Here is a 24,846-nt window from a genome sequence, read left to right as displayed (position 1 = left end):
TAGNTTTGCCACCTTTATCGTCCAATTCGTTCTTCTTACTTCTTTCGTATGTGAATGTGATCCAAAAAATGGAAGTAGCAGAGGGCGAAGAAGCAATAAGAAGAGTTCAATCCCTCACACAATCGGGTCTCTCTCAAGTCCCACCCCAATACATCCAACCTCCTCAAACCCGACCCATTCTCCCCTCTCACCCGCCCCAAACACAACACATTCCCATCATCGATTTATTCGGATTCGACCCGACCCACATACAATCAACCCGCGATTCCATTGCACGCGCCTGTCGCGACTGGGGCGCCTTCCACGTCATCAACCACGGCGTCCCTACCTCCCTCCTCCACCGCATCCGCCATGCTGGTCTCTCATTCTTCAACGATCTCTCCATGCCGGACAAGCTCCGTTACTCCTGCTCCCCCGGCGCCGCCGCGTCGGAGGGTTACGGCAGCCGCATGCTCGTCAACCACGATGACGCCGATCAGGTTAGAACCACATTTTGATGCTTTTTAATTTTTTATTTAAAACCTGTGTATATGTTTGAGAGAATAGTGTAATTTAGCTTCTATTTTATTTAGGAACAATATGATAATAAGTATTGAACCCTAGATCACTTGATTCTACAGGGAATGGATCCTCTCAATATTTTCTTATCAATTGTTTGATCAAGTATGATCTCTCGCCATATACTCCTTTAAGTGGGATCAAGACAAGATATTGAATTGTGAATGATCACACTTACAAAACAATTGAGGGAAAAAATTAAGAGGATCGACTCTTGATATGTTCTAAGAGCTTGATTTTGATGTGTTGAGTTTTACAAAGTCTTCCAATCGCATCAATGCAATTAATTTCGCTGATATGTTCTATATATAATTGGATGCACGGTTAAAATTGTTTTAACATTGCATCAAATTTAAATTCTATGTTATAACAGTATACTATGTATCAAGCTGATATCAGAACTTGCAAATGAAGAGTGAAAACTGAAGGTAGAGAAAGAGAATTTGAAGAAATTATCAAAATGATGTTAGCTTGTGTACAAAGTCTCATAAGCTGGAAAATCTATTAGGAGCGAGTAGGCTTAGCTACCTTGAGTTCACTGTTAACTAATTATTGTTAACTACCATCTATTAGGAGCGAGTACTCATTTTGAATAATACCTTATAGGTACATGAATGGTTTTATATCTAAGTATCTAATGCTACCTAATGCAGGTGCTCGATTGGAGGGACTACTTTGACCACCACACATTTCCTCTCTCTCGCCGGAATCCAAATAAGTGGCCAGAGTTTCCATCCGGTTACAGGGAGACAGTTGCAAAGTACGGGGATGAGATGAAGAATTTGGCGCAAAAGTTAATGGCTTTGATTTCAGAGAGCCTTGGGTTGAGACCATCATGTATTGAGGATGCTGCGGGTGAGCTGTACCAGAACATTACCATAAGCTATTACCCTCCATGCCCGCAACCAGAACTTACCCTTGGGTTGCAATCGCACTCTGATATGGGTTTCATTACGCTCTTGATCCAAGACCAAGTGAGTGGACTCCAAGCTCTCAAGAATTGTGGTGGTGATAGCGAGAGTTGGGTCACTGTGGAGCCTTTGGAAGATGCTATTCTTGTTATCTTGGGTGACCAAACTGAGGTAACAAAACAACTCTCTATAGGAATACTTCATAGCTTAGTGCTATTTAGCTAAAATCTTTTGCTATGTGCTAGAATTTGTTAAGATAATAACTCATTGTTTTGGCAAAAATTCAGATGCTGCTCTTCATTCCTTTTCTTTCATATATATAGATATGTGATTCAACATTCAATTTGTGTAGAATAGTGTGGCTAATGATAAAATTGCATCAATATGACTCTAAGATTGAATAGAATGTCCAATAGATGATCATCAGGTAGACACTACCTATCTAATAATATCTCTCTTCTTTAGTTTCTTGCATGTTCTAGGAAATGGGTATGTACTTCTTAGCATGTGTGCGTTATGACATAGATATTTTAAAGTGAGGTTAGGGATCTGGAAACTGTTTTGTGTTGAAGCTATTACGAATAACTTGTTTGACAAAACTAAAGTTAGGTTGCTTGGGTTGCTGGTGAAGATGTTTTTGGGTCATAAATCTTGGTATGAATAAAATTATAGAAGTGGAAAAAGGTGGCTTTTTCATTTGGTAAAACTACGGTTGACAAACTATCATGAATATTGAGTTTAGATGATGTGTTTTTCATTCACAATTTACAATTTTGATTATGTGTTATATTCTTCTTGAAATCATAACATTGTATGATATTCCATCTTCTACAATGTGACATCTTAATAGTGGATTCTTATGATATGTGTGATTTATCTATGTTCTCTTGATAAATCATTCACTTGTGAAATTAAGGCTGTGGAAAATGCTGGTTAGTTTCAATAAGAAAATATAAATTTGGCGCAACCTGCCTAATAAATTCTCTGTTCCAGATCATAACAAATGGGAAGTACAAGAGCTGCGTGCATAGGGCAATTACAAATCCTGATCGTGCAAGACTATCAGTGGCAGCATTTCATGATCCAGCGAAGACGGTTAGGATCTCCCCAGCTTCTGAACTGATAGATGAATCATCGCCAGCCAAATACCGGGGTGTTGTTTATGGAGACTATGTAAAATCATGGTATACCAAAGGCCCTGAAGGAAAAAGAAACATTGATGCTCTTTTGCTTGAATCTTAGCTTCTTGTGTTTTCTCCTTAGCCTTGTGGCTCAACTTTCTTTGATTTTAGCTTTGTATCTTCTGGACAAAAAGAAGTAAAATTATTCATGAAAAGATCTAATATAGACATCCTTGTATTTATGGAGGTTGGAAATTGGAATCAAACCGAAATTGAGTAACCCGAATTTGTGAATTTGAATAATAAAGTATAGGAGAGTAATTTTGCCACTCTCAAAATTGATCATGTCATTCCTTTTTATATGATTTTTTCAACTCATTCTTTATCCTTGTTATTTTACTGACTTTCAAGATTAAGTGCTTCTCCTCAACTTTTTCCCCCCAGAAGTCCATATAGCGTCTGGTTGTTGAAATGATCATTAAGAATTTACTTAGAATGAAGTGTAAGGTCATATAAGAACAAAAAATATATTTTGTACATTAAAAAATGAGTTTAATTTTGACACTGACAGTGTCATTTAATTGTATTCGTTTTAGATAATCATTTACGTTGTCATTTAATTTTGACATGGTATTATATAAAGCTGTTTTTACATTAAAAATACATTAAAATTAAATTCTTAAAAAATATCTTATATTGTATTGTATATAATATGCCTACCAAAACTAATCTTCAAAAAAGAACTACAAAAACTAAAGTGAATATTAGCCCCATTTTTTTTTCAACAAGTATATCCGGGTTTGAGACTTGGCTACAGGGGCGGAGCTACATACTGGGAAAGGGGTAATAACCCCCCTAATTTTAATTTTTTACATATAAATTATGTATAAATTTCAGTTTAGCCCCCCTCAAAAATTTATTTTAATATTATTTTATTGTATAAATAATTTTAGCTCCTTTAATATTTTTTCTATGTCCCTGCTTGGCTAGACCAAGTAGTGGGTGAAACCCTTAAATATTGTGTGTGAGTTTGTAATGCTTAGAATTGGAGACGGTCCAATCTATTTGAAAAAAAAAACTACAAAAAGAAGTGTGGGCCAAGCCTACACACAGGGAAGCCCAAAAAAACCGACACAAAACAAATCAACCAAGCATGCTTATCCTTGGTTCCCTCGGCCATTAGAGGCAGCAGCTGAATGCAACATAAGCATCAAATCTTGATTATTCTAATCCTGGCTTCCAATTTTCACGTCATTGATTTTATTCTTATTCTGACTGATATATTTAAAGACTTGGTAAGCCCAATAATCAAATACACTGTCCTTTAATTCCAACGGTTCTTTGGGCATTTTTCTCAAACAGTTGGCAGACACACCTGAATGCTGCTACGCTAGCAGCTATGGAGATTCAGATATTTTCATTATCATCATCGGTGGTTCTTCCTTTTCCTTCCCAAGCCGGGTTAGCGTTTCGCCCATTAACACCACCACCAAGAGCCACCACTTCCACCACCACCACCACCACCACCACTCCACCACCTCATAGTCAAAGCTCTAGCTCCGTCCGAGTAATGAAAATTCGAAAGGATTCCAACAATTCCTTCTCCGCAAGAAATTCCGCCAAACTTGAAATTCAGCAAGCTTCTCATTTGCCCTCTGCTCTTGCAAGGTTCTCTCTCTATACAGTTACTATCACCCTTAGAAAGTTAGTTAGTTCGTTATTAAACAGTTGTAGTTAGTTATTACCTTCTTGAATAAATTCCCTATGCATTAGCCATTAGGATAACAAATATACATAATTTCATAAAATAAAAATAAGAAAAGTTTGTTATTTAAATGCATATACTTACTAACATGCATTTACATGATTATTGTTATAGAATTCCACAAGAACTCCTGAAAGTAGCTTATGACAACTATTTTGAAGTATCAGTGCTTAGACTGGGATTTGAGTTTTTCATGTATATGACTATTTTTTTCATTCTGTGAAAATTTCTATTTCACCACAGGGTAGGAGAAATTTTGACAGTTAAGGACCTAAATGCCATTTTGCACCACTTCGGCAATGCAAACATATCTGAACACGCATCTCAGGTGCTTGCAAATCCTATTTCCCTGGATACATTTGTTTAGTTTCGGAATTAACTTGTAGATTGTATGATTTTAATATATGCATTTGCAGCTATTTTCATGGATGCAAGAAAATGACAAGCTTGATGCATCATCTTACTCTCATTATATGAGGTTCATGGCAAGTAAATTCGATGTGGCTAAGATGTTGCAGCTGTACAGCAGCATTCAAGATTTATCAATCAAGAGCAATGTCTATGTGTGTAATTCTGTTCTTAGTTTTCTGGTCAGGAAGGGCAAGCTCGATACTTCTCTGAAACTGTTCCAGCAGATGAAAGAAGATGGTCTAGTTCCTGATGTTGTTACATATAGCACGGTATGTGATTATAAATCATATGAGAGAAATATTGTTCGGAAAACAATGACCTATATATCATTTATAGGTTATGTAAAAGGAGAGCACCGTCAACAACCCAATCCTTAGTAATATCTTATTGATTCTCTTCCATAACTCTTGACTCTTATTCTTTTGGAGTTCATGTCAGAACATATACCAATCCTAACTACATTATATATCTTCTTTTTTTTCCTTTTATTGGATCTAATTGTATTGTTATCATCCTTAGCTTCTTTCAGGTTGCATTAAAGTTAATGACAGATATCCTAAAGCACTGGAGCTAATTCAGGAATTGCAACACAATGAACTGCAGATGGATGGAGTAATTTACGGGGCGATTCTAGCAGTGTGTGCTTCCAATAGTAAATTGGAAGAAGCAGAATACTATTTTAACAAGATGAAGAATGAAGGTCAAGCTCCAAATGTCTATCATTATAGCTCTTTGCTCAACGCGTATTCAGCATGTGGAAACTACAAAAAAGCTGATATGTTGGTTAAACAGATGAAATCTGAAGGGTTAGTACCAAACAAGGTTTGTTACTTTTGTTTTCTTTGTCGTTTACTAATTTTACAATAACCGTCTTGATGAGATGTATGTTTGCCACATTGGTGTTTCTATTTTCTGTTTTATATTTTTATTGCAAACAAAATCTTATATTTGTTTTCTATATGTTGCTTTTTAATATTCTGCTGAAAATAAAGAATTCAATAAATATGAATGACTAATGCCAATATAAAAAAGAAATGCAGGTCATTTTGACAACCTTACTAAAGGTTTATGTTAAAGGAGGATTGTTTGAGAAGTCCAGAGAATCATTAGCTGAACTAAAATCTTTGGGCTATGCTGAAGATGAGGTAAAAAAAACTTTCGAACTTAAAACAGGGAGCTGTTTGCTTTATTTGACTCTGACACATTACTAAATTATTTTATACAGTTTATCATTAATTAATTATATTACTTTGTTGATGACTAAAAGTTATCATTGTTTCACAGGATTAATTTATTTATACTTTTAAATTTTTGTTCTTTCTTCTATCTTGACTTATTTGACTAATCAATCTAAATTTATACATAGATGCCATACTGTATATTGATGGACGGCCTAGCTAAGGCAGGACAATTTGAAGAAGCTAAACTAATTTTTGATGAAATGATTAAAAACAATGTCAAATCTGGTAAGTTTTCTTGTGGACTTTCTCGTTAACAGAAAGGTTTATTTAGCATTAGATTAACTGGTGCCATGATTTTTTCGGGACCAAAAAATGTACACAGATACATATGCAACATAGATCAATAAGACATCTAGAAATATTTTGAAATCCTGGAAATACATATGATACATATATTGTTTTACAACTCATAGCTGAGCTGTTTTCCTTTTTCATGTTTAGCTTCAGCTTTAATAACTATTTCTTCTATATCCTAGCAATTTATACTGATTTAATTTCGTTATGTAGATGGCTATGCTCACAGTATCATGATATCAGCATATTGCCGAGCCAAGCTTTTTCGGGAGGCAAAGCAGTTGGCAAATGATTTTGAAGCAACCTCGGACAAATACGACATAGTTATATTGAATTCAATGCTCTGTGCTTTCTGCAGAGCTGGTGAAATGGAAAATTAGCTTTTCGAACAATGGAAGACATGATTAGTAAAGGCTATCAACCAACAGAGGTATGTATTTTGTTATCTGTGTATGATTGAACTTGTCTTTTAGTCAGTTTAAATCTGTCATTTCAATTTTTACGATAAAATCTTTTCTAATATAAACTCACATCTATGATATTTGCATCCTTGTCGGCCAAATTTTACATTTTCGTAGCATAGACCTATTGTATGTTTCTGCTGTCTCGCCCAAATAGATTTATGTGTACCAGTTTATTATTCTACCAAATGTGAATATGAATAACAGGGAGAAGGAAAGAGTTTCTGAAGATGAAGTTTAACATTAAAAAAAAGAAACAGGTTCTGCCATATAACGCCTTCCTTTTTTTTCTTTGTAGGAACTCTGTTCTACTTTAATATATCACCTTGGTCGAATCAAAGCTTATGTTGAGGCATTTTCCGTTTATAATATGTTGAAGTATAGCAAGAGAACGATGTGCAAGGCAACTCATGAGAAGATTCTGCACATTCTCCTAGCAGGAAATCTTTTGAAAGATGCCTATGTGGTAGTCAAGGTATAGTTATACCAGATTTTGGGAACACACAAATCTTAAATTTTCTTGTATTATAGCAATTTTGTCTGACAAGCCTTATTCACTTCAGGATAATGCAACCTACATTTCTCGCGCTGCCATCAGAAAATTTGCATGTGCATTCCTGAAGTCTGGTAACATCAACTTGATGAATGATGTTATGAAGACCCTCCAAGATAGTGGCTACAAGATTGATCAGGTATATCAAATTCAAATATCATCATTGAAATGTCAATTTATTTATGGGTTTATATCCGTGATTTAATTTGTGGCCAACCACGTCCATGTGATGTTAAGATGCAACCAATCATTTTGTGGTACGTGAAATTAACCTGTCATGTCATCATGCCACATAGCACTTATCGATTTGTCTTTCGAGTGTATCTTTCAAAGACTAATATGACTACAAAATCTCTCGAAAACCAATTTAAATGGATTATATTTCAGGGATAAATTTGAGTATTAACTCATTGTTTCAACTTTTACTTCAAAACCAGTCATATATTTTTCTTGTGCAGGACTTATTTCAGATGGCTATATCGCGGTATTTAGGTCATCCTGAAAAGAAGGACTTGCTTCTACACTTGCTGCAATGGATGCCAGGTCAAGGCTACGTGCTTGATTCATCAACAAGGAACCTAATCCTCAAGAATTCACACTTATTTGGTCGCCAACTTATTGCTGAGGTCTTGTCCAAGCAAAAGCTGATGTCAAAATCACACTAACCTCAATAGAATGGTCCATGTTACATTTATTTATGATGATCTATGATGAGATATCCAAAGCTAGATACTATCATCCATCATACACTGTAACAATTCAAATTCTTTTAGGGTTTAGGATCTATGTACAATAACCTATGAATGTGTATATAAAGTGATTTAACCAAATAGTAATAATGATATCCTTTTATGAAGGTATGTAAAAGGATCTCTATAATTCATGCCATATGTAGGAGGAATGGACCATGCAAAATGGATCCCCTTCGACTTGCTTTTTGTATTTTAATTATCAGGCATCCAAAGTTTATCGTTAAGAATATTGATTAATTTGGTTTGGTTTGGGAAAAAAAAAATTCATCAAGCAAACATAGGTCTTTTATCATTCTTTCTTCAATTTTTATAATCCAAACTTGAGAGGTTAAGAGTTTGTTTGGACAAATTTTTTTAGAAAGATCTCATTTTAAATATTATCTTTTTAAAAATAAAAGTTATTTTATGTTTGAATGTAAATTTATTTGTTTTAAAAAAAATATGCTTGCATGCAATATTAATAGATTTTATTTTATTTTTGAACAGTTTTTATGTCATAAAGAAATTTTTATTAGAAGATAAAGTTATAATTTTAAAAAAATATGTATTTTTGCTTTTTGTAGTGAGTTTACTTTTCTTACACATATGTTTCCAAGTATATTAAAAAGTTTAAAAGGATCATTTAACTTAATAAATATATTTTTTAACAAAATAATTGCATTTTAAATTCCAAACAAGCTAAAAATGATGGTAACAAATAATATATATCATGTCAACATTTAACTTATTATATTATTATTATTAAAATATACAATTTTTAAAGTTGACTAGATCAAAATTAAAAGCAACTTTTTATATATACTATACCACAATCAACTAAAAATAAATAAATAAATAAAAATTTAATTTTGATGTGCTTAATCTAAAGAAATAATTTTTTTTAAGTGGTCAAGTTGTATTTTTTTATGAATAAATAATTATTTTAATGGGAGCTCGTTCCGCAGCAGTTCCGTGCATTCTTTTTTCTGTAGTTCACCTAATGCCGGCCGTGCAGACCCATCGCAGTCTCATCGTGCGTGGTAGAAGTCCAGCGCCATACATTGCTACATTTTTATACGTGCATAACCGTCACATGCACGAAAATAAAGTCCAACTTGGATGAACCATTTTGTGATGTCCAATCGTCATTCATCAACGATAATTCTTCTTATTCACATCTAGTCACCAATGAATAATAAGTCGGATGTTCAGTTCCCTAGTATGCAAATGATTAGTCTAATACTTATGCGTCTGGTTTGATTAAGTAGTTACTAGTAACATATGCCGGATGTTCAATAGATATGCAGATGGTTATGTTAATTCTTAATTGGATGATTATTCTTTTTTATTCAGTTTATTCATGCACAGTTAACAATAATTAGATATTCAATTCACTAAGTATTCAAATGATTATCCTAATATTAGGATTTAAGAGATAATTTAAGGTGGAGTATTTTTTTATTGTATTGAGCCAATTTTAAAACCCGTTATTTACAAAAATCATTATCTACCCAAAAAAATCGTTTATAAAAATACTAATTTATGCTTGTATTCGGCTATAAAATTACAAATTTAACCAAACAACAAACAAAACCCGCCCCCTCCCCCACTTCTTCGCCGTCACCGTTTCCTATCAGCATTTTCCCCATTCCGGGGTCCACCTCCTCCGTCACCCGCTACTCCGGAACCCTGAATCACTCTCTCATTCACCGTTCACAGCGCCTCAATTCTCCATTCCATCACCCATTACTCATCACTCGTCACTTTTCTCTTCTCCTTCACAGCGTCCACAATTCTCAGCGCCTAAAGCTCTTGCTCCGCCGTCCTCGATTAACCGCGCCTGGAGTTCCGCCGTCCACAATTCACCGCGTCTCAAGCTCCGTGGTCTCTCCGTCTCGTGAGTTCTGCCACCAAAGTACCAAACCGTAATCAAAGCAAAATCCCATAATTCCTAATAACTGAAACGCAATGTATCAATTCCCTAATTCCTAATTTTTGCCAGGTCCGTCAATACGAAGAGTTAAAGAGAGATTGAGCTTGAGTTGGATCCTCTTTTCGAACACAACTACTCTGGTATTATTTTTCTTTTTGCATTTTTTTTTCTGAAGAAAGCTAGTTGCTAGATAAAGTTGACAATGGCAACTATGTGCCATGTGTGTTTAAATTCCACTCATTCAAATAGGGTTGACAAAAATGCTTTACTCCTATGATTTAGGTTATTCAGGATATCAGATTTTAGAGTTAACAAAATTGCTCACAACCTGTTTGATAGAATGTCTCTTTGATCTGCCCCTTATTTTAGAATAAACTCAAAACCTTGATACAACTATAGACATTATATAGCTAAAACAAACAAATGATTTGTGCCCATTTTCGTTGTATATTGTTTAAGGCAAGGAGTGTAGTAGTATTCAGAAAATTTTGGTAGTGACATGTTCAATAGTCTCCAAAGAATGTTGGTATGCATTACTCTTCTCTTAGTGTGAAATATGGTTTAGTCTCTGGTTTTGAGCAAATATAACTGGTTTTCCAGCTTGCCGCTTAAATGGTGTTTGTCACCATCAACTAGAATATGCGCTGGAGTTAAGCATATTCCAACTCAATTATATAGATCAACTCTCAAAAGAAGCTAAACTGTTCTTGCTGAACTGATTGCTAGCCTTAATACATTGCGTGCTATGTGCTATACTATATTTAGCTTTAAATAAAGTAGTAGTTCTGCATATATGACCTTAAAATTTCTGATCTCATACGATTGGATTATGAGAATACAATTGCGTTATGGGAACTTGGTAAAATGTCTTCACCCTTCAGTTTTACTTGCTGGAAATTTATTACTTTGAAACTTTTATGAATAATTTAACTTGCTTTAGTTTGGATGGAATTGAACAATGTTCTTTTTTTCCTTTTTTTCCGTTAATTGAACTATAAGTTTAATTTGGATTTAAGATTTAGTTTTCACTTTGATTATTGCATGCAGATCTTTTCTAGCAATACTATAATATAACTTTTTGGTTTGGGAAGGGTGGTGGACTGGTGGCTGTTATTACTTGTATTGTATTGTATTGTATTGCTGCTGAATTTTATTCTCACCACGGGTTATGCCTCTGAAGTTACTCATTAAGTGCCAAAACTTGTTCAATATATAGAGCTAGTCATGTTTTAGTTCATATACTAGGCTTTCTGGGGAAAGTCACTCTTCTCTGAACTTGTTGGAACAGACTGTGCAGGAACATAGCTACCATGGCTGAGAGCTCTTCGGTTGCACCGCCACTGAAGCCCGTCGTCGTTAGGGTCAAACGGAAACCCTCTCAATCCCCAGTTGATGCTTTCTGGCTGGAAATCAATGAGAGGCCATTGAAGCGCCCTCTTTTGGATTTTGGCAATTTGTCAATCTCTGATTCTGCCCAAAAAGTAGAATTTCGTAACAAGAAGGTTTTCATGCAACATGTGGAAACAATATGCAGCTCTGAAGTAGCCTTTGATGTCGTGCAATCTTTCATGGATCCTGGTTCGAGGGGTGCATCTGAATCTAAATCGAAAATTGAGGAGAGGAAGAAGAACTTCAAAATGGATAATAAGCAAGAGCAGTTGTTGCAAAAAGCTAAACAAGAAAAAGAGTCTTCAGCAAAAGATGCTCGCTTTGAACAAATATGGAAGAGCAGGAAGGGTGGCAAAACGGCAGAGCAAGAAAAATCACTACAAGAAATATGCCAGTTCTATGACATTGTTCGTGTTGATAGTGAAGAAAACTCTAAAGAGGTGCAACAGGAAGAGTTGTCGTTGGAGGATCAGAGACTCTTGTCTAGCTACCTCCCTTTACTGAGAGAGTTTATTCCTAATGCTGCTGAAGAGATTGAAGCTGACATGGTTGCTCAATCCAAACAAGAGGCTTATGTCTATGACTTCTATACTGTGAAGGATGAGACAGATGTAAATAATGTTGATGATTCTTCTTCATATTCCTATCCACTAGTCCAAGTCAATGATGATGAGGAATATTATGATGGGCCAGATTATTCGGATTACGAGACTGATGATTCAAATGCTGAAGACAATCCGCTGAATGATTATCCAGAAGAGATTTCTGAAGAGGAGGATGAAGAGGTTAAAGGCTCTGAGCACGAATCAGAAGAATGCGAGCATGAGAAGGATAGTGATGAAGATGAGGATCTAGAGCACGAGGGCCTTTCCAAAAATGATGATGCTGATCCTCTGTTTGATGAGGAATTTGATGATTATGATGGTGATAACACTTCTGATGCAGAAGATGTGGATAATGAAGATTGGAAATGGTCTCACCGATGAAGCTTGTTTGAATTTCTGTTAGAAAACCAGAACAGACATTGAAATTCACTCCAACATAACTTTGAGGAAAAACTCTCTGTTTGGATACTCAAAATTAATTTTGGTTCTCAATGTCAATGTCCGTTTAGCTCAGAGCAAGAAATACTTGCTTTTAGTTTGAAGAAATTGCGTTCGATGTTCCAAATGTGAGTCATGTCTCAATTACTCATTACAGATTCCTTTTTTAAAAACAGAAAATTAAACAGGTAATGCTCACCATACTGAACTGAACCAATTTGAATATAATCAAATTGGTTTGGTTCAGGTTTGGAGGGAAACATGTTGCAAATCCAGACCAATTAAATTTTAATCGATTGATCAGAACCAATTTGATAACACTCCTTGACTAATAGCGAATATTTAATAGTAAATAAAATACTAATTAATCCCAAATTATTTGAGTTTATTCATAGAAACGATTGAGAAACATGCTTTTCCTTTAAGAATAGATTCTATAAGAGAAACAAATAATAATAGTGTTGGAACAAAGTAGACTTTCTTTGTAGGATGCGGTTCTCCTATCTTATATAAGCTAGCAAGCACAAAACTACTACATAGATAAGGCCATTATTATCTCCTTCATTTCACATAGGAACAGTGCTGAACATCTTCAACCCACCCATCACTCACTCCTTTCTTATATTTGTTCTTTCATCCTTATTTAATTACATGGGAAACAGTTCAAGTGTCGAGAGTAGCGAAGAGTTCTCGTACGTTGTTCAAAAGGGTAGTTAAAACCTTGTATTATGACAGGATTCATTCATGTAGAGAAGTTTTTCGCTATTCAAATAGGTATTTTCCTCCCCCGTTCGAGGGAGGTTAAAGTTAAACTGGACGCTTATTTATATGGAGGTAAAAGCGAAAGAAAGGGTCTTGTCTTGGTTGAAAGGTTGTGGAATAATCCACCGGGGACAAAACCTTACGAAATCACATTGACACATTTTCTTGCTGTTTGCAGTGAAAAGATTGACATAGGCCTTTCGGCGACCGTGACCATTACAGATAACAGGTGGAGTGCTAGCTCTGACCTTGAGTTCAAGGGTCCATTCCAGCACCCTGCTTCTGCATTGTTTCATATGTTTGATGAGTTCAGGAAAAACAAATATCCACACTATTTGCCACCTAGGTGACTCCACTGTGAGCATCTGTTGTCATCTGGAAGCGGCGAAAGCAACAATTCTACCGCGTCTTCCCCACTTGAACAGATAACAGGAACGAGCTTTCTTAACAACACAGGAAACATTCAAGGAGATGGCAACGGTAATATATTAATCAAGAACTTTCTGTATAGAAGGTAGAGGAAATTTGTCATTGCGTCGTTAATGGAATGTTGATTTAGACTGGAAAATTGTTGGAAGTGATGATGTTTTCGTTTTGGCATTGAATGAGGCCAAGAAGGACGTTTCTCTTTCATGAATCTAGCATGATACACAGTTCTGCTAAGGGTTTAGCACTGTATACATGATAAATAATCTTCAAAGTTTATTTCTAGCATGTCATTTTATCTAAACAATAAATCTTATCACCAATTTATGTATATGTTTTTTAAATCTACCATAAAATAAACTATTTAAAATAATAAGAAAAACATTTTTCAACACACCACATAGCCAAACAGCGGCAGTTTCAATGTCGACTAACTAATTTTGTGGCACTTTTAGACCCGCCACAAATTTACAAGTGCTGTCTAAGCTTTTTGATGCGATTTTTGGGGCAGTTTTGTCTGCCAAAAGGTTTTTTGTCGTTTTGCGGCAATTATAAACTGCAGCAACTTTGCATACTGCTTTCCGTGCTTATATCCACTTCTATATGTTTCTTGTAGGAGTAATGCTAGAGAATCAGCATAATTTATTATTTTTGACCAATAGTTAGCCAACAATATTTAAAAGTGTGGGCTAAAAGTACGGGCTAAAAATAATAAATTCTGCTGGCACTGAGCTGTATTTGTACCTCTTCATTGATATTGGCATGATTTAAAGTACCTTAGAAGCTTAGACTAAAACTGCATAGCAGTCAGATCAGTTCCCTCCATTAGCTTATCCAAACCACTTGTTTTGTTTTTTTCAATTATTATTGCTTTCTGATAGCTAGATTTCTCTATAAATGTCCTACGGAGTGGGCATTGATTCATCATTCATCTGAAGCATGTAATCAGCATCTACGAGTTGCTCAATTATTCAATGCAATTTCTCTTAGATCCGCATGGATCCGGTTAGAGTTGGAGAATATATGCAGCCACACTAGCTAGTGCTAAAGTGATCAAAGCATCAATCCACACAAGATATGCTTCATTATTATGCGATCATAACAGCTTTTGTTATTTGGTTAACCTCATACAAATATGGCATGTCAAAAATGTCAAGACAAACACACCATGTATGATAGTTTAGGATAACATTGTTGTGGGTAACCTTTTGGGCAAAGATTCATTTATCTCGACACCAAGATAAGCCAATCAATAGGGCACATGCTAAAATTATAGAACTCTTTTTGTGTTTTAGTGTTTTTTTTTTTTTTTTACCAAAATAACTTTTCCACCTGAATTTTTCGTCCAACCAAACATACCTTAAAGTTAGTTGTGTATTGGGTCTTATAGTTTTCTGCTAATCATATTTAATGCACTTTCAGTGGTTAGTTCGTGTTCAATAATGCATGAGGTATTATGCATGGAATAATGGCAGGGTTATTGCAGGTATGTTCGTTTTATGCTTCAAGAAGTAATCATTTATTTGCATATATATATATAAAATCTTACTACTGTATATTAGCACACCTCTTTTTAGGACTCATGGGTGTTTCAGTTACATGGTTGGAGATAGGGCCAGAAATATTCTGTTGCTCTCTTAATATGTAAGCTATTGAATCCATAGACCATAGCTATGGATAGCTTTTGGTCAAACTATATCGCTCTTCTTACACATACTAAGTGTAACTCTCCTTTTGTGATCATTTTTCCCTCTTTAATGTCTTTCCATTTTATTTTAGACTAAGGTTTAAAGTTGTGAAAATATTGTTACATTATCAAAAATACATTAGAAATTAAACATATTGTAATGACTGAATATCATCTATGATTTCATAGATCAATTGAAGATGAATACAAAAGCTAGTAATAAGAGAGCCTATCTATCTATATACTCACACTAATAGAATTGGTTAACAGATTTTGGACTCTATGGGATACTGATACTCCATATAATAATAGAGTATAAGTTAATAACCATGACAAAGTAATATAATTTCTTCAAGGCTAAATCAAACAAGCATACCAGTGACGTTGCTTTCAGTAATTCTCACAAACCTACAAGCAAAAATGTGCAGATTCTTCGAAAAACCTTGCCAGCAAGTAACAATAGAATGCATCATAATAAACAAGGCGATATCAAACTCTCAACATATACCTCCGAGGCCACGCGGCCGCCGAATTTCTCGATGCCAGCAGGCCTAAAACTGTCATCACTGAAATTGTAGACAACAAACTTCTGCTCCATGTCCAACCACAGCTCCAATAGTATCTCATCATCTTCGTCGGAAATACAAATCGCCCTCGTGGCGCGCGGAACATTGAAATCGAATCCAAGGAATTCAGGATAATATATCAAATCAGGCACACACAACAGCTTAGTCCAAGACTCTGCAATTCCATAATCCTTCATGATCCAAACATCAGTGAAATGGCTACAGCATGAGAGAACACATAAACTGTTCTTGAAGACCTCTAATGTCAATTCAAACTCATCAGTATTGTTACCTCCGAAATCAGGAAGCGAAATTCGTCGATACGACTCCAATGCCAAATCGAGAGAAACAATGAACCGATTCTTATCCAACCAATTAAGCATGCCGCTCACGAATCTTCCAGGACAACACGCAGTGCTGCTGAGAGGAAAGTGCTGAATCCTTCTCCACGAATCAGATCCCAAAGTATGAACCCTAGAGTCGAATTCATGATTCTTAATGTAAAGAACAACCACCACCTTGTAACTGTGAGTCACGTGATCGTAGCCGAATCCCGAGGTAACGACGGAGAAGCGTTGATCTTCCAACGACGGCAAGTTTCTGAACTTTCCGGTGGACGGATTCCAGAGAAGGAGATTTCTGGAAACGGTGAAGAGACAGAGGAGGCCGTTACAGGATCCGACTATGGAGTGGTGGAAGTGGGAGCCGGGGACAGCGGAAGGGAAGAGGCGAGTTGCGGCGGCGGAGGTGGAGGCGAAGGCGGAGGAGAGAGAGTAATCGGTGAAATAAGGATCAGCGGGGCGCGTGAAGATGAGGCGGCGGGTGGAGGTTGCATGGAGATGGTTGAGGGCGAAAGAGGGATCGGTAATGAGGGAATTCCATGACTTGCATACGGAACGGAATCGGAGGAGGGTGGTGAGTGGGAGACGAGTGAGGATTTCGATGATGAGCTCGAATGGAAGCATGAGTAGTACGCAGAGTGTTGCATGTGCTTTCACGACGCCATTTCTGCGTATCAGTGAATATCACTCAGTTGTTGTTAGGTGAAGTTGCTAGTTCAAATTCATCACATCATTTCATACCAACTTTACTTCACTGTATATCTGAGTTTTCACTTTCACTTTTCAATATATGGCTGATTATTTGTGATTATAAATTAAGTGTCCAAGCTTATTTTAAACCAAATTTTTAATTAAAGTCTCCTCTTACTATATATATTGTTGCTGCTATTTCTTTTTCTTTCTCCTCTTTTATTATTTTTTATTTTGTTTATGCATTTCTTTTTTAACGTGTTATTGCTGTTGTGGTGATCGTTGCCATTATTCTTCTTCTTCTTTTTTTTTTTATTCTCTCTTATTGTTATCATCAAAATTATTGCCATCGTCTTCTTTTACATCTTCTCTTCTTTTATCGGCGTAATTGTTGCCTTCTTTAAACACAAAATCTAAGATCAGTAGTATTAACGATAAAAAAAACCAATTGTATCTCTAAATTTAGTAAAAATTAATAAAAAAATCACAATTTATTTATTCTGATACACATTAAAAACAAAATTAAATCAACTAATTTTACTAATCATTTTTTATCTTTTGATTTTTCATGTATTTAAATTTTTTTTCTTTCATATTTTGAAAGCCAAGTGTTATTCGCCGCTTTTTAATTTTCATATGAAAGTAAAGTATGGATTGGATGTCATTATGGAAAAGAGGCTGCTTCACCTGAGTGTGGTGTCAGGAGAACCAAAAATCGGATCGTGCGTCTTGCATGCTGCTACTCGGATGGTCGGTGTTGCATGTGAGAAAACAGACCTTCCGTGTTGTCCTATTCTTGCCATTTGTTGCGCTCAGATACCTCCTCTAACAATGTCCTACCCAACATTAATCTATGTCGAGACCCACACTCACCATCCGTTTTCATTTTACTCTTTTCACCAAAGAACACCCATTACTACTTGGTCTTCTTCCTTTGCCTCTAAACTTGCATGGTGATAATAAGCTGAAAATGCCAAAGAAAAAAAATTTAGAGACGTTGATCGTCCTGAACTTTATGTTATACATTATCTCAGTTATCTAAAATATATAAATTTTTTTTAATTTTTTTTATATTTTATAATTATAATTATTATTGTTAGGAAGTTAATTATTATTATTGTGGTTAGGAATTGAATTTAGAAATTATTATCATTTTTACTAGGTGTAGGTTTTTTTTTAATTTTTTTAATATTTTATAATTAAAATTATTATTGTTAAGAAGTTAATTATTATTATTATTATTGTTATTATTGGTAGAATTGAATTTCGGAATGTAAATGATTATTATTTTTTTGACCTGATGATGTTAATTTTTTTTAGAATTTTTTTAGATTTTTATAATTATAATTGTTATTTTTAGAAAGTTAATTATTATTATTGTTATTGTTGTTAGAATTGAATTTAGGAATGTAAATGATTATTATTTTTTTGACCTCATGATGTTTTTTTTTGGAATTTTTTTAGATTTTTATAGTTATAATTGTTATTATAGGAAATTAATTATTATTATTGTTATTGTTGTTAGAATTGAATTTAGGAATGTAAATGATTATTATTTTTTTGACTTGATGATGTTAGGTTTTTTTAGAAATATATGTAAAAATAATACAGAAAATATTTGTTTAACTGTAGTTAGAATATTTTTTGTAAATATTTTTAAAGTTATAATTTATAAAGTTGTAATTAGTGAATTAAATTTTATAATTAATTTTAGAGATTATGATTTTAGTTATTATAACATTTTTTCTATTACCGTGAATGAATAAATAAATAAACAACTACTCTGTAATTGTTAATTAATTAGGAGCATTATTAGTTTATAAGAATTGGAATTATGTATTAGTTGTTATTGTTAATAGTTAGTTGTGAATAATTTTTAGGATTAGTAAGTAAATTTGGAAGTTAGAATTATTTGTTTTAGTTGGATTTGGTAAGATAATTTATGATGTTTGTGTGGTTTCAATTAATATGTTGTTAAGTTAGTTGTGCAAATTTTGTTACTTTTAGTTGCTCTAGTAGTAAATTAGTAAATGTTAACGAGTTGACTAATAATAATTTGTTATGTTTTTGTAGAGTTTGAGGATGTTGACATGTGATCACCTAGTTCTTCCGGATCGGTACAATGATAGGGTGGAGGAGCATTTATGATTAACTGAATTTTATCATGCGTCTCAGATTGGGATAGTCCAATGTCAGAAAGCATTGGTGAATGCTCTAATCGAAAGGTGGCACCCAAACACGCATACTTTTCACCTTTCGATTGGTGAATGTGCTGTGACGCTTGAAGATGTGGCAATAATTCTTGGTCTTCCGACGGACGGTCTTCCAGTTACAAGGATGACAATGAGTAATTTTGAAGCCTTGGAGGCGGAGTGTTTACACCAATTTGGAGTTGCACCCGTAAATTAGCATGTAGAGGAAGTTGCATAAAACTGACCTGGTTGCGGAATCTAAAAGAAAACTTACAGTTGACTGATGAAAACAGTATACAAAGGTATGTGAAGTGCCACATTATGTTGTTGATTGGAACGATCTTGTTTGGGGACAAGTCTGGCGCAAGTATGCATTGGAAATTTCTACTTCTGCTTCATGATTTTGGGAGTATTGGACAGTACAGTTGGGGTTAGGCATGCCTAGCACACCTATACAGGGCGTTATGCAGGGCATCTCATTATGACTGTAAGAAGATCGATGGTCCGCTAACATTTTTGCTGGGTTGGGCTTGGATCCGCTTGCCATATCTAGCACCGGTTTTTAGGGAACCTCGCAGTTTTCCGCTTGCAAACAGGTAATACTATCTTAGAGTCACCCCGTATCTTATTATTTAATATCCAATTGTGTTAATGAAATAAGTCATATTAGGTGGCGTAACTAGGAGCGTGGAGACCGTCGCTTTAGATATCTTACGCTTGCCCACTTTAGGAAGGCATTGGACGATCTTCAGGAGGACCAGGTGTGTTTTCATTAAGGAAGTATTTGATTCGGATTTAGTATTAGTGTTAATCTTATTGTTATTGTTATTGATCTTATTAGTGTTAATGTTATTGTTATTGTTATTGTTACCTATATTGATGACCAGTTTTTGTAGGTACGGTGCCTTGAATTTTCTCAGAAAATTCGACTCTATATACCTGATGTAAAACATGTGAAAAGTTTTGAGAGGTGACCAAGCTCTGTTACTGCGTGTCACTGCTGCATTGATGGATTCGTGTCGGTCGGATATCAGTCCCACACCATCCCGAGTGACAACATGTTGTCGCAGGTTACTGAGAAAAAAGTGTCACGCATCAGAAGTCTCTCCCTCCACAATAGCAAACGCAATTGGGACGATATTGTTGTTGTCATCCTGTGAAACTGCCACTAACAGACAACCCTTATACTTTCCGTACAAGTGAGTCCCATCCACCTAGACAATCAGCTTACAATGTCTGAATGCTCTAATGCAGGGGTAATAACTCAAAAATACTCAATGCAATACCCGAATATCAATCACCAAGTCATCGCCTTGATATGTGGGCATAGTCTCAAAATGGACAACAGCTGATGGCTCCTTATGACACATGACTTCAAACCATATAGGCAATGCTTCATACGATGCTTCCCAACCTCCGTATATTTTTTCTACTTCCTTTTACTTAGCCAACCATGCTTTTCGATAACTGACGGTGTAGTTGAACGTTGACTGCACTTCTGCAATAACTGATTTTACCTTTAACGAGGGGTCAGACTCGACCAACGGCTTGATGGCTTCTGCAATTGTGATCGAATTCTAGTACAAGTGTGAGAACCGTTGTACCTCCTTATAACCCAACAATACTTTCTGCTGATCATGCTAACCTTGACAAGCCAATCACACCCTGATCCATACTGTGTACACTTGGCATAAAATGCCAACGGCTCCGACTCATACACCCGGTAGTCTACACTTCTTCAAATTGTATACTCTTTCATTGCCTTAATAACAGCTTCTTTGGAATTGAATTCCATCCCAACGGCAAACTCACCATCACGACAATAGGAATTTCTGCGACGAAGGCAGCCAAACAAAAAATACTTAATACACAAATATTTAATACTCGAAACCACAACAAAATCAATACTCACAGCATCAATTATGATATAAAAATAACTGTACATCTGGTCACTGTCTCGTTCTAAACAAAATAACAACATAAACACATAATCAAATACTGATTAATAAATACTAATTTTTTTGAAACTAAATCAATAGCTAACTAACAACATTATTACCTCAAACTTAACTAAATAAATCGACACACAAACGCTAGTTTAGTATTATTTCACACATTACTTTACTATTTCCTCCATCGATCAATCTAATTAATTCCAAGCTTCTAATCCTATTTAATAAATATAGGTAACCTCGTACTTGCACTCATATATTCCGAAAATTCTGGAACATGCATGGCTTCTAAATCTAAAACTCGTATGAAAGATGACTCCTCAAACGACACTTCATTTGCAAATGCATTTGCAATGTCCGTCACATCTGGAGCCATGATGCCGTCACCTTGATCTTCATCACTGTCTGGACCAACAACTTCGTAATTGCTTTCGAACTCTTCTTCACTGTCACTATTGTAATCCTCGCGTACAATATTCCGGTCGGCCTCAGATTGTCCAAACTCAACGTACAACTCGATGAACGAGATTTGAGCACGACTTTCAATATACATTGAAAACATCTCTTACAAACTAGCTTCATCCATTACGTATTTGGTTTGAAATTGGACGAATCCACCAAACACCGGTATGGGATATATGTATAAAATACAAAATATTCTCCTTGACATCTCAGAATCTATCTTCTCACAGATCACACCTTTAAGCTCTTCAAATGAAATTGTGAAGGGAATAACATCTAACGAATTTTCACATATGAATTTTATACCCTCATATGTTTGTAACAAAATCTGACCAAAATAATACACTTTTAAAAGAACTATATCATCCATTTCTCACTCTACTAAATAACAATAGAAACCACACTAACAAATTTTTGGGTTACATACCATAAAGGAGGAAAATACAAATGCAGAAGAAGCAGAGGCAGAAGATGAGCAAATTTAAAGACGAAGACGGGATCTGAGACTGTCGTACGAGTTGCACACTTTTATATTTACAATAATCCTAAATCGGACCCACCAATTAGGGTTGGCTGATTCAAATTATTATTAAAAAAAGAGAACTCGGACGGTACGATTTCATTTCTGGATTGATAAATTATTAAAACGCACTGTCCGTTTTGCATGGGTTAAAATTCAAATTTCAGCCATGCACAACTCGTACCCTCCAACTTGTTTGCTAATTTTTTTTAAACAAAGTACTCAGACCATGCGAATTCTAACACCTACCAATAACATAAAATTGTTTTGCCTTTTTGTGTAGCACTCCCTATTTTCATATCCGGGGACAACACACTCATAGTCATGGGTTCTATAACTAAAAAATTGAGCCATTACTAGCTCTAAAATAATTGTTTTAAAGTATTTGAATAATGCTAATATTTTAATAATTTTAATAATTAATTTTAATTATAAAATATATAATTAATATTAATGCTTAAAAGTTAAAATTACTAGAATATTAATATTTTTAGAATATTTAAATTTTTTTTATAAGAAATTAAGGTAGCAACTCGCATACAGTTATTTTTATATAAAATTGATAGTTAAAAATTGTTAGATAACAATTTAATTAAGGTGAAAATTCAAATACAGTCGACTTCACATGAAGTTGATACCTAAGAGCCGTTAGATGATTTGACTGATTTGACTAAATTTTCATCTAACGACTCTCAAATATTAACTTCACCTGTCGACTTTACTTGAATTTTCACCTTTAATTAAATATGTTAAATTATCTGACAATTCTTAACTATTAATTTTATGTAAAGACAAAGTGTACATGAGTCTCTACTTAAGATTAATAATCCTCCTAATGATATAATGAGGACACTTATCATCTTCTTCTTATTTCTCACGTTTGGTCTCAACTAGACCTTCTGTATAATTTAAACCCGTTTGTCCATATCTCAAATACTCAACGTTTTATTAGTGATGTGTGAATGAGAACTAACTGGAATTAGAGTATATTATTATCTTAGATCACTGATGATTTCAAGAGAATCATACAAAGTTTACCTGTTTCTAGTCTTAATGATCAGATTGCAGATGGATAGTATTAAACTGAAAATACAAGAGGAGTTTACTCAACTTCAAATGATTTTCAATGGCTTCTCAAAAGGTCAATTCAATGAAAAGGTAAAGTTTTTACTTTGGCTAGCCTTACATCAAGCCTTACCAACAAACTCCCTTCGTCATGCTCGTGGATTAGCTACTTCAGCACTTTGCCCAATATGCAACCTTCATGAGGATACTGTCCTACACTGCTTGCGGGATTAGATTGTTATTGTTGATTTTTGATAGTGTATCATTTTTTGTCACTTACTTGATTTGCCGGATAAGGTTAATGGTTCAAATACAGACTTATATGTTTTTTATTGCTTCTTTTTGGTGGATTTGGCGGTGGAGGATGAATTCTATCTTCGATGATAATGTTTGGTCAATAAATGATGTCTATTGGAAGGTAATTCGGTTCTATTTTAAAAAAGAGATATGCTTACTCCGTAATTGATTTGTATCAAGATGTTATTTGCTGTTGATGCTTACCACCTTTAAATGCGGCTAAGCTCAATGTTGATGGCAGTGTTCAATTAATGACAAGTTTGAGTGGGTGTACAATTAGACTTTGGCTTTTTGAGTTTTCTATACATTTTTTCTCAATTTTCTTCAAAAAGTAATTTATAAATGGAGAAAAAAATAGTGTAAGTTAATAATATTGTATTATGGTGTGTTATGCATAAGTGTGAATCTATAAAATGACAAATTTGTAAAATATAACATGCGTTTATCAGTAACAACAAATTTAAAAAAAAAAAAAAGAAAAGAGGTCCTACAAAACGCAATCTACGTCTTGCAATAGGGTGGTAATGGGTAGGGTTTGGAGTCAACCTTAACCCTACGTCCCTACCCGCGAGTTGAGATTTTTATATAAACTCAACCCTACCCTACCCGCGGGTTGAGAATATCTCAACCCTAACTCTACCCGCTTTTAACCCGTGGGTACCCGACCCTACCCGCGGGTTACAAAAAAAGATGCAATATTATTAGATAATTTGATGATAATTTAAAATAGAACTGACTTTTATATAAAAAAAAGTTTATTAAATTATCAATTAATGATCTTCTTTTAATAACTAAGGATCTTTTGCATTTAGTGAGAGGTCTTTGGTTCAACATCCACTTAGAACATATTTTTATATAAGTATATAACATATACATATATAGGGTGCGGGTTGGTCGGGTAGGGTTGACGCTCAACCCGCACCCTACCCAACCCGTATGAAAACCCTACCTGCATCCTACCTTACCCGCTGCGGATCGGGTTGGGTACCCGCGGGTAGAGTACATATTGCCACCCTTAAGAATGGATGCATGCTTAAAATGTGTCTCCGAAACCCTATTCGTTTGACCAATTTACTTCTAGTTTTAATTTTTTACATGTGAATTATATGTAAATTTCAGTTTAATCACTTTAAAATTTTATTTTAATTTTATTTTATTGTATAAATATTTTTAACCCCTCTAATATTTTATCTAACTCTGCCCTGTAACCTGCATTTTGCAGGACACTGCATTGAACATTCGTACATGTGTAATACACTAATACGTATCGCGTCTTTTGACTGCTTTTTTCCTTTAGTTGTCCTTTATATGTGTTGCTCCATCTGCATTTTGGGGCATGTTGATGAGTTTAGTGTATTTCTTTCATGTGTGTGAGAGAGAGCAAAGAACTTCTTCTCTTCTTCTTTTTTTTATATTTTTTATTTTATTTTAATTTAATTAAAATGGTTCGTAATTTTATACTAGTTACAAAACAC

At 34.8% G+C, this 24,846-nt stretch overlaps 4 protein-coding genes across 6 annotated transcripts; 3 read left to right on the top strand and 1 right to left on the bottom strand.

Annotated features, from left to right (window-relative positions):
- On the top strand, nt 1-2,935 carry LOC107474336 (jasmonate-induced oxygenase 4). Its single transcript, XM_016093964.3, has 3 exons — nt 1-479; nt 1,212-1,640; nt 2,463-2,935. The coding sequence occupies exons 1-3, from the start codon at nt 69-71 to the stop codon at nt 2,709-2,711; spliced, it is 1,089 nt and encodes a 362-aa protein (XP_015949450.1). The 5' UTR covers nt 1-68; the 3' UTR covers nt 2,712-2,935.
- Nucleotides 2,936-3,792: 857 nt separating this feature from the next.
- On the top strand, nt 3,793-8,182 carry LOC107474328 (pentatricopeptide repeat-containing protein At1g10910, chloroplastic). The gene is given in 11 exon segments (XM_016093955.3): nt 3,793-4,258; nt 4,599-4,683; nt 4,772-5,035; nt 5,286-5,588; nt 5,807-5,911; nt 6,133-6,232; nt 6,515-6,673; nt 6,676-6,731; nt 7,061-7,237; nt 7,326-7,454; nt 7,774-8,182. Coding segments are annotated over 11 exon segments (1,854 nt in total). The 5' UTR covers nt 3,793-3,989; the 3' UTR covers nt 7,981-8,182.
- Nucleotides 8,183-9,633: 1,451 nt separating this feature from the next.
- On the top strand, nt 9,634-12,682 carry LOC107474309 (RNA-directed DNA methylation 4). 3 transcript variants are annotated; one of them, XM_016093949.3, is made up of 3 exons: nt 9,634-9,943; nt 10,049-10,119; nt 11,268-12,682. In XM_016093949.3, the coding sequence occupies exon 3, from the start codon at nt 11,290-11,292 to the stop codon at nt 12,352-12,354; it is 1,065 nt and encodes a 354-aa protein (XP_015949435.1). In that variant the 5' UTR covers nt 9,634-9,943; nt 10,049-10,119; nt 11,268-11,289; the 3' UTR covers nt 12,355-12,682. The 3 variants fall into 3 exon arrangements, with proteins under 3 accessions (XP_015949435.1, XP_015949422.1, XP_015949427.1); XM_016093936.3 differs by having other exon boundaries at nt 9,634-9,961; XM_016093941.3 differs by having other exon boundaries at nt 9,634-9,971.
- Nucleotides 12,683-15,075: 2,393 nt separating this feature from the next.
- On the bottom strand, nt 15,076-16,970 carry LOC107474299 (F-box/kelch-repeat protein At3g06240-like). The gene is made up of 2 exons (XM_021136406.2): nt 15,795-16,970; nt 15,076-15,694 (listed from the first exon to the last, which is right to left on the bottom strand). Exons 1-2 carry the CDS (start codon nt 16,815-16,817, stop codon nt 15,677-15,679), a joined length of 1,041 nt encoding a protein of 346 aa, XP_020992065.1. The 5' UTR covers nt 16,818-16,970; the 3' UTR covers nt 15,076-15,676.
- Between the last annotated feature and the right edge of the window lie 7,876 nt (nt 16,971-24,846).

Source organism: Arachis duranensis, chromosome 1 (assembly GCF_000817695.3).
Source record: "Arachis duranensis cultivar V14167 chromosome 1, aradu.V14167.gnm2.J7QH, whole genome shotgun sequence".
Taxonomy (NCBI): Eukaryota; Viridiplantae; Streptophyta; class Magnoliopsida; order Fabales; family Fabaceae; genus Arachis; species Arachis duranensis.
Note: the sequence above shows the minus strand (reverse complement) of the source record. Positions and strands in the feature narration are given on the sequence as shown.

What these genes read in the sequence shown, in the direction of transcription:
- LOC107474336 (XM_016093964.3), top strand. Translation starts at nt 69, where the DNA reads ATGGAAGTAGCAGAGGGCGAAGAAGCAATAAGAAGAGTTCAATCCCTC. An exon ending in ACCACGATGACGCCGATCAG is followed by an intron (nt 480 to 1,211) that starts GTTAGAACCACA and finishes TACCTAATGCAG; the next exon opens with GTGCTCGATTGGAGGGACTA. An exon ending in TCTTGGGTGACCAAACTGAG is followed by an intron (nt 1,641 to 2,462) that starts GTAACAAAACAA and finishes TCTCTGTTCCAG; the next exon opens with ATCATAACAAATGGGAAGTA.
- LOC107474309 (XM_016093949.3), top strand. Translation starts at nt 11,290, where the DNA reads ATGGCTGAGAGCTCTTCGGTTGCACCGCCACTGAAGCCCGTCGTCGTT.
- LOC107474299 (XM_021136406.2), bottom strand. Translation starts at nt 16,817, where the DNA reads ATGCTTCCATTCGAGCTCATCATCGAAATCCTCACTCGTCTCCCACTC.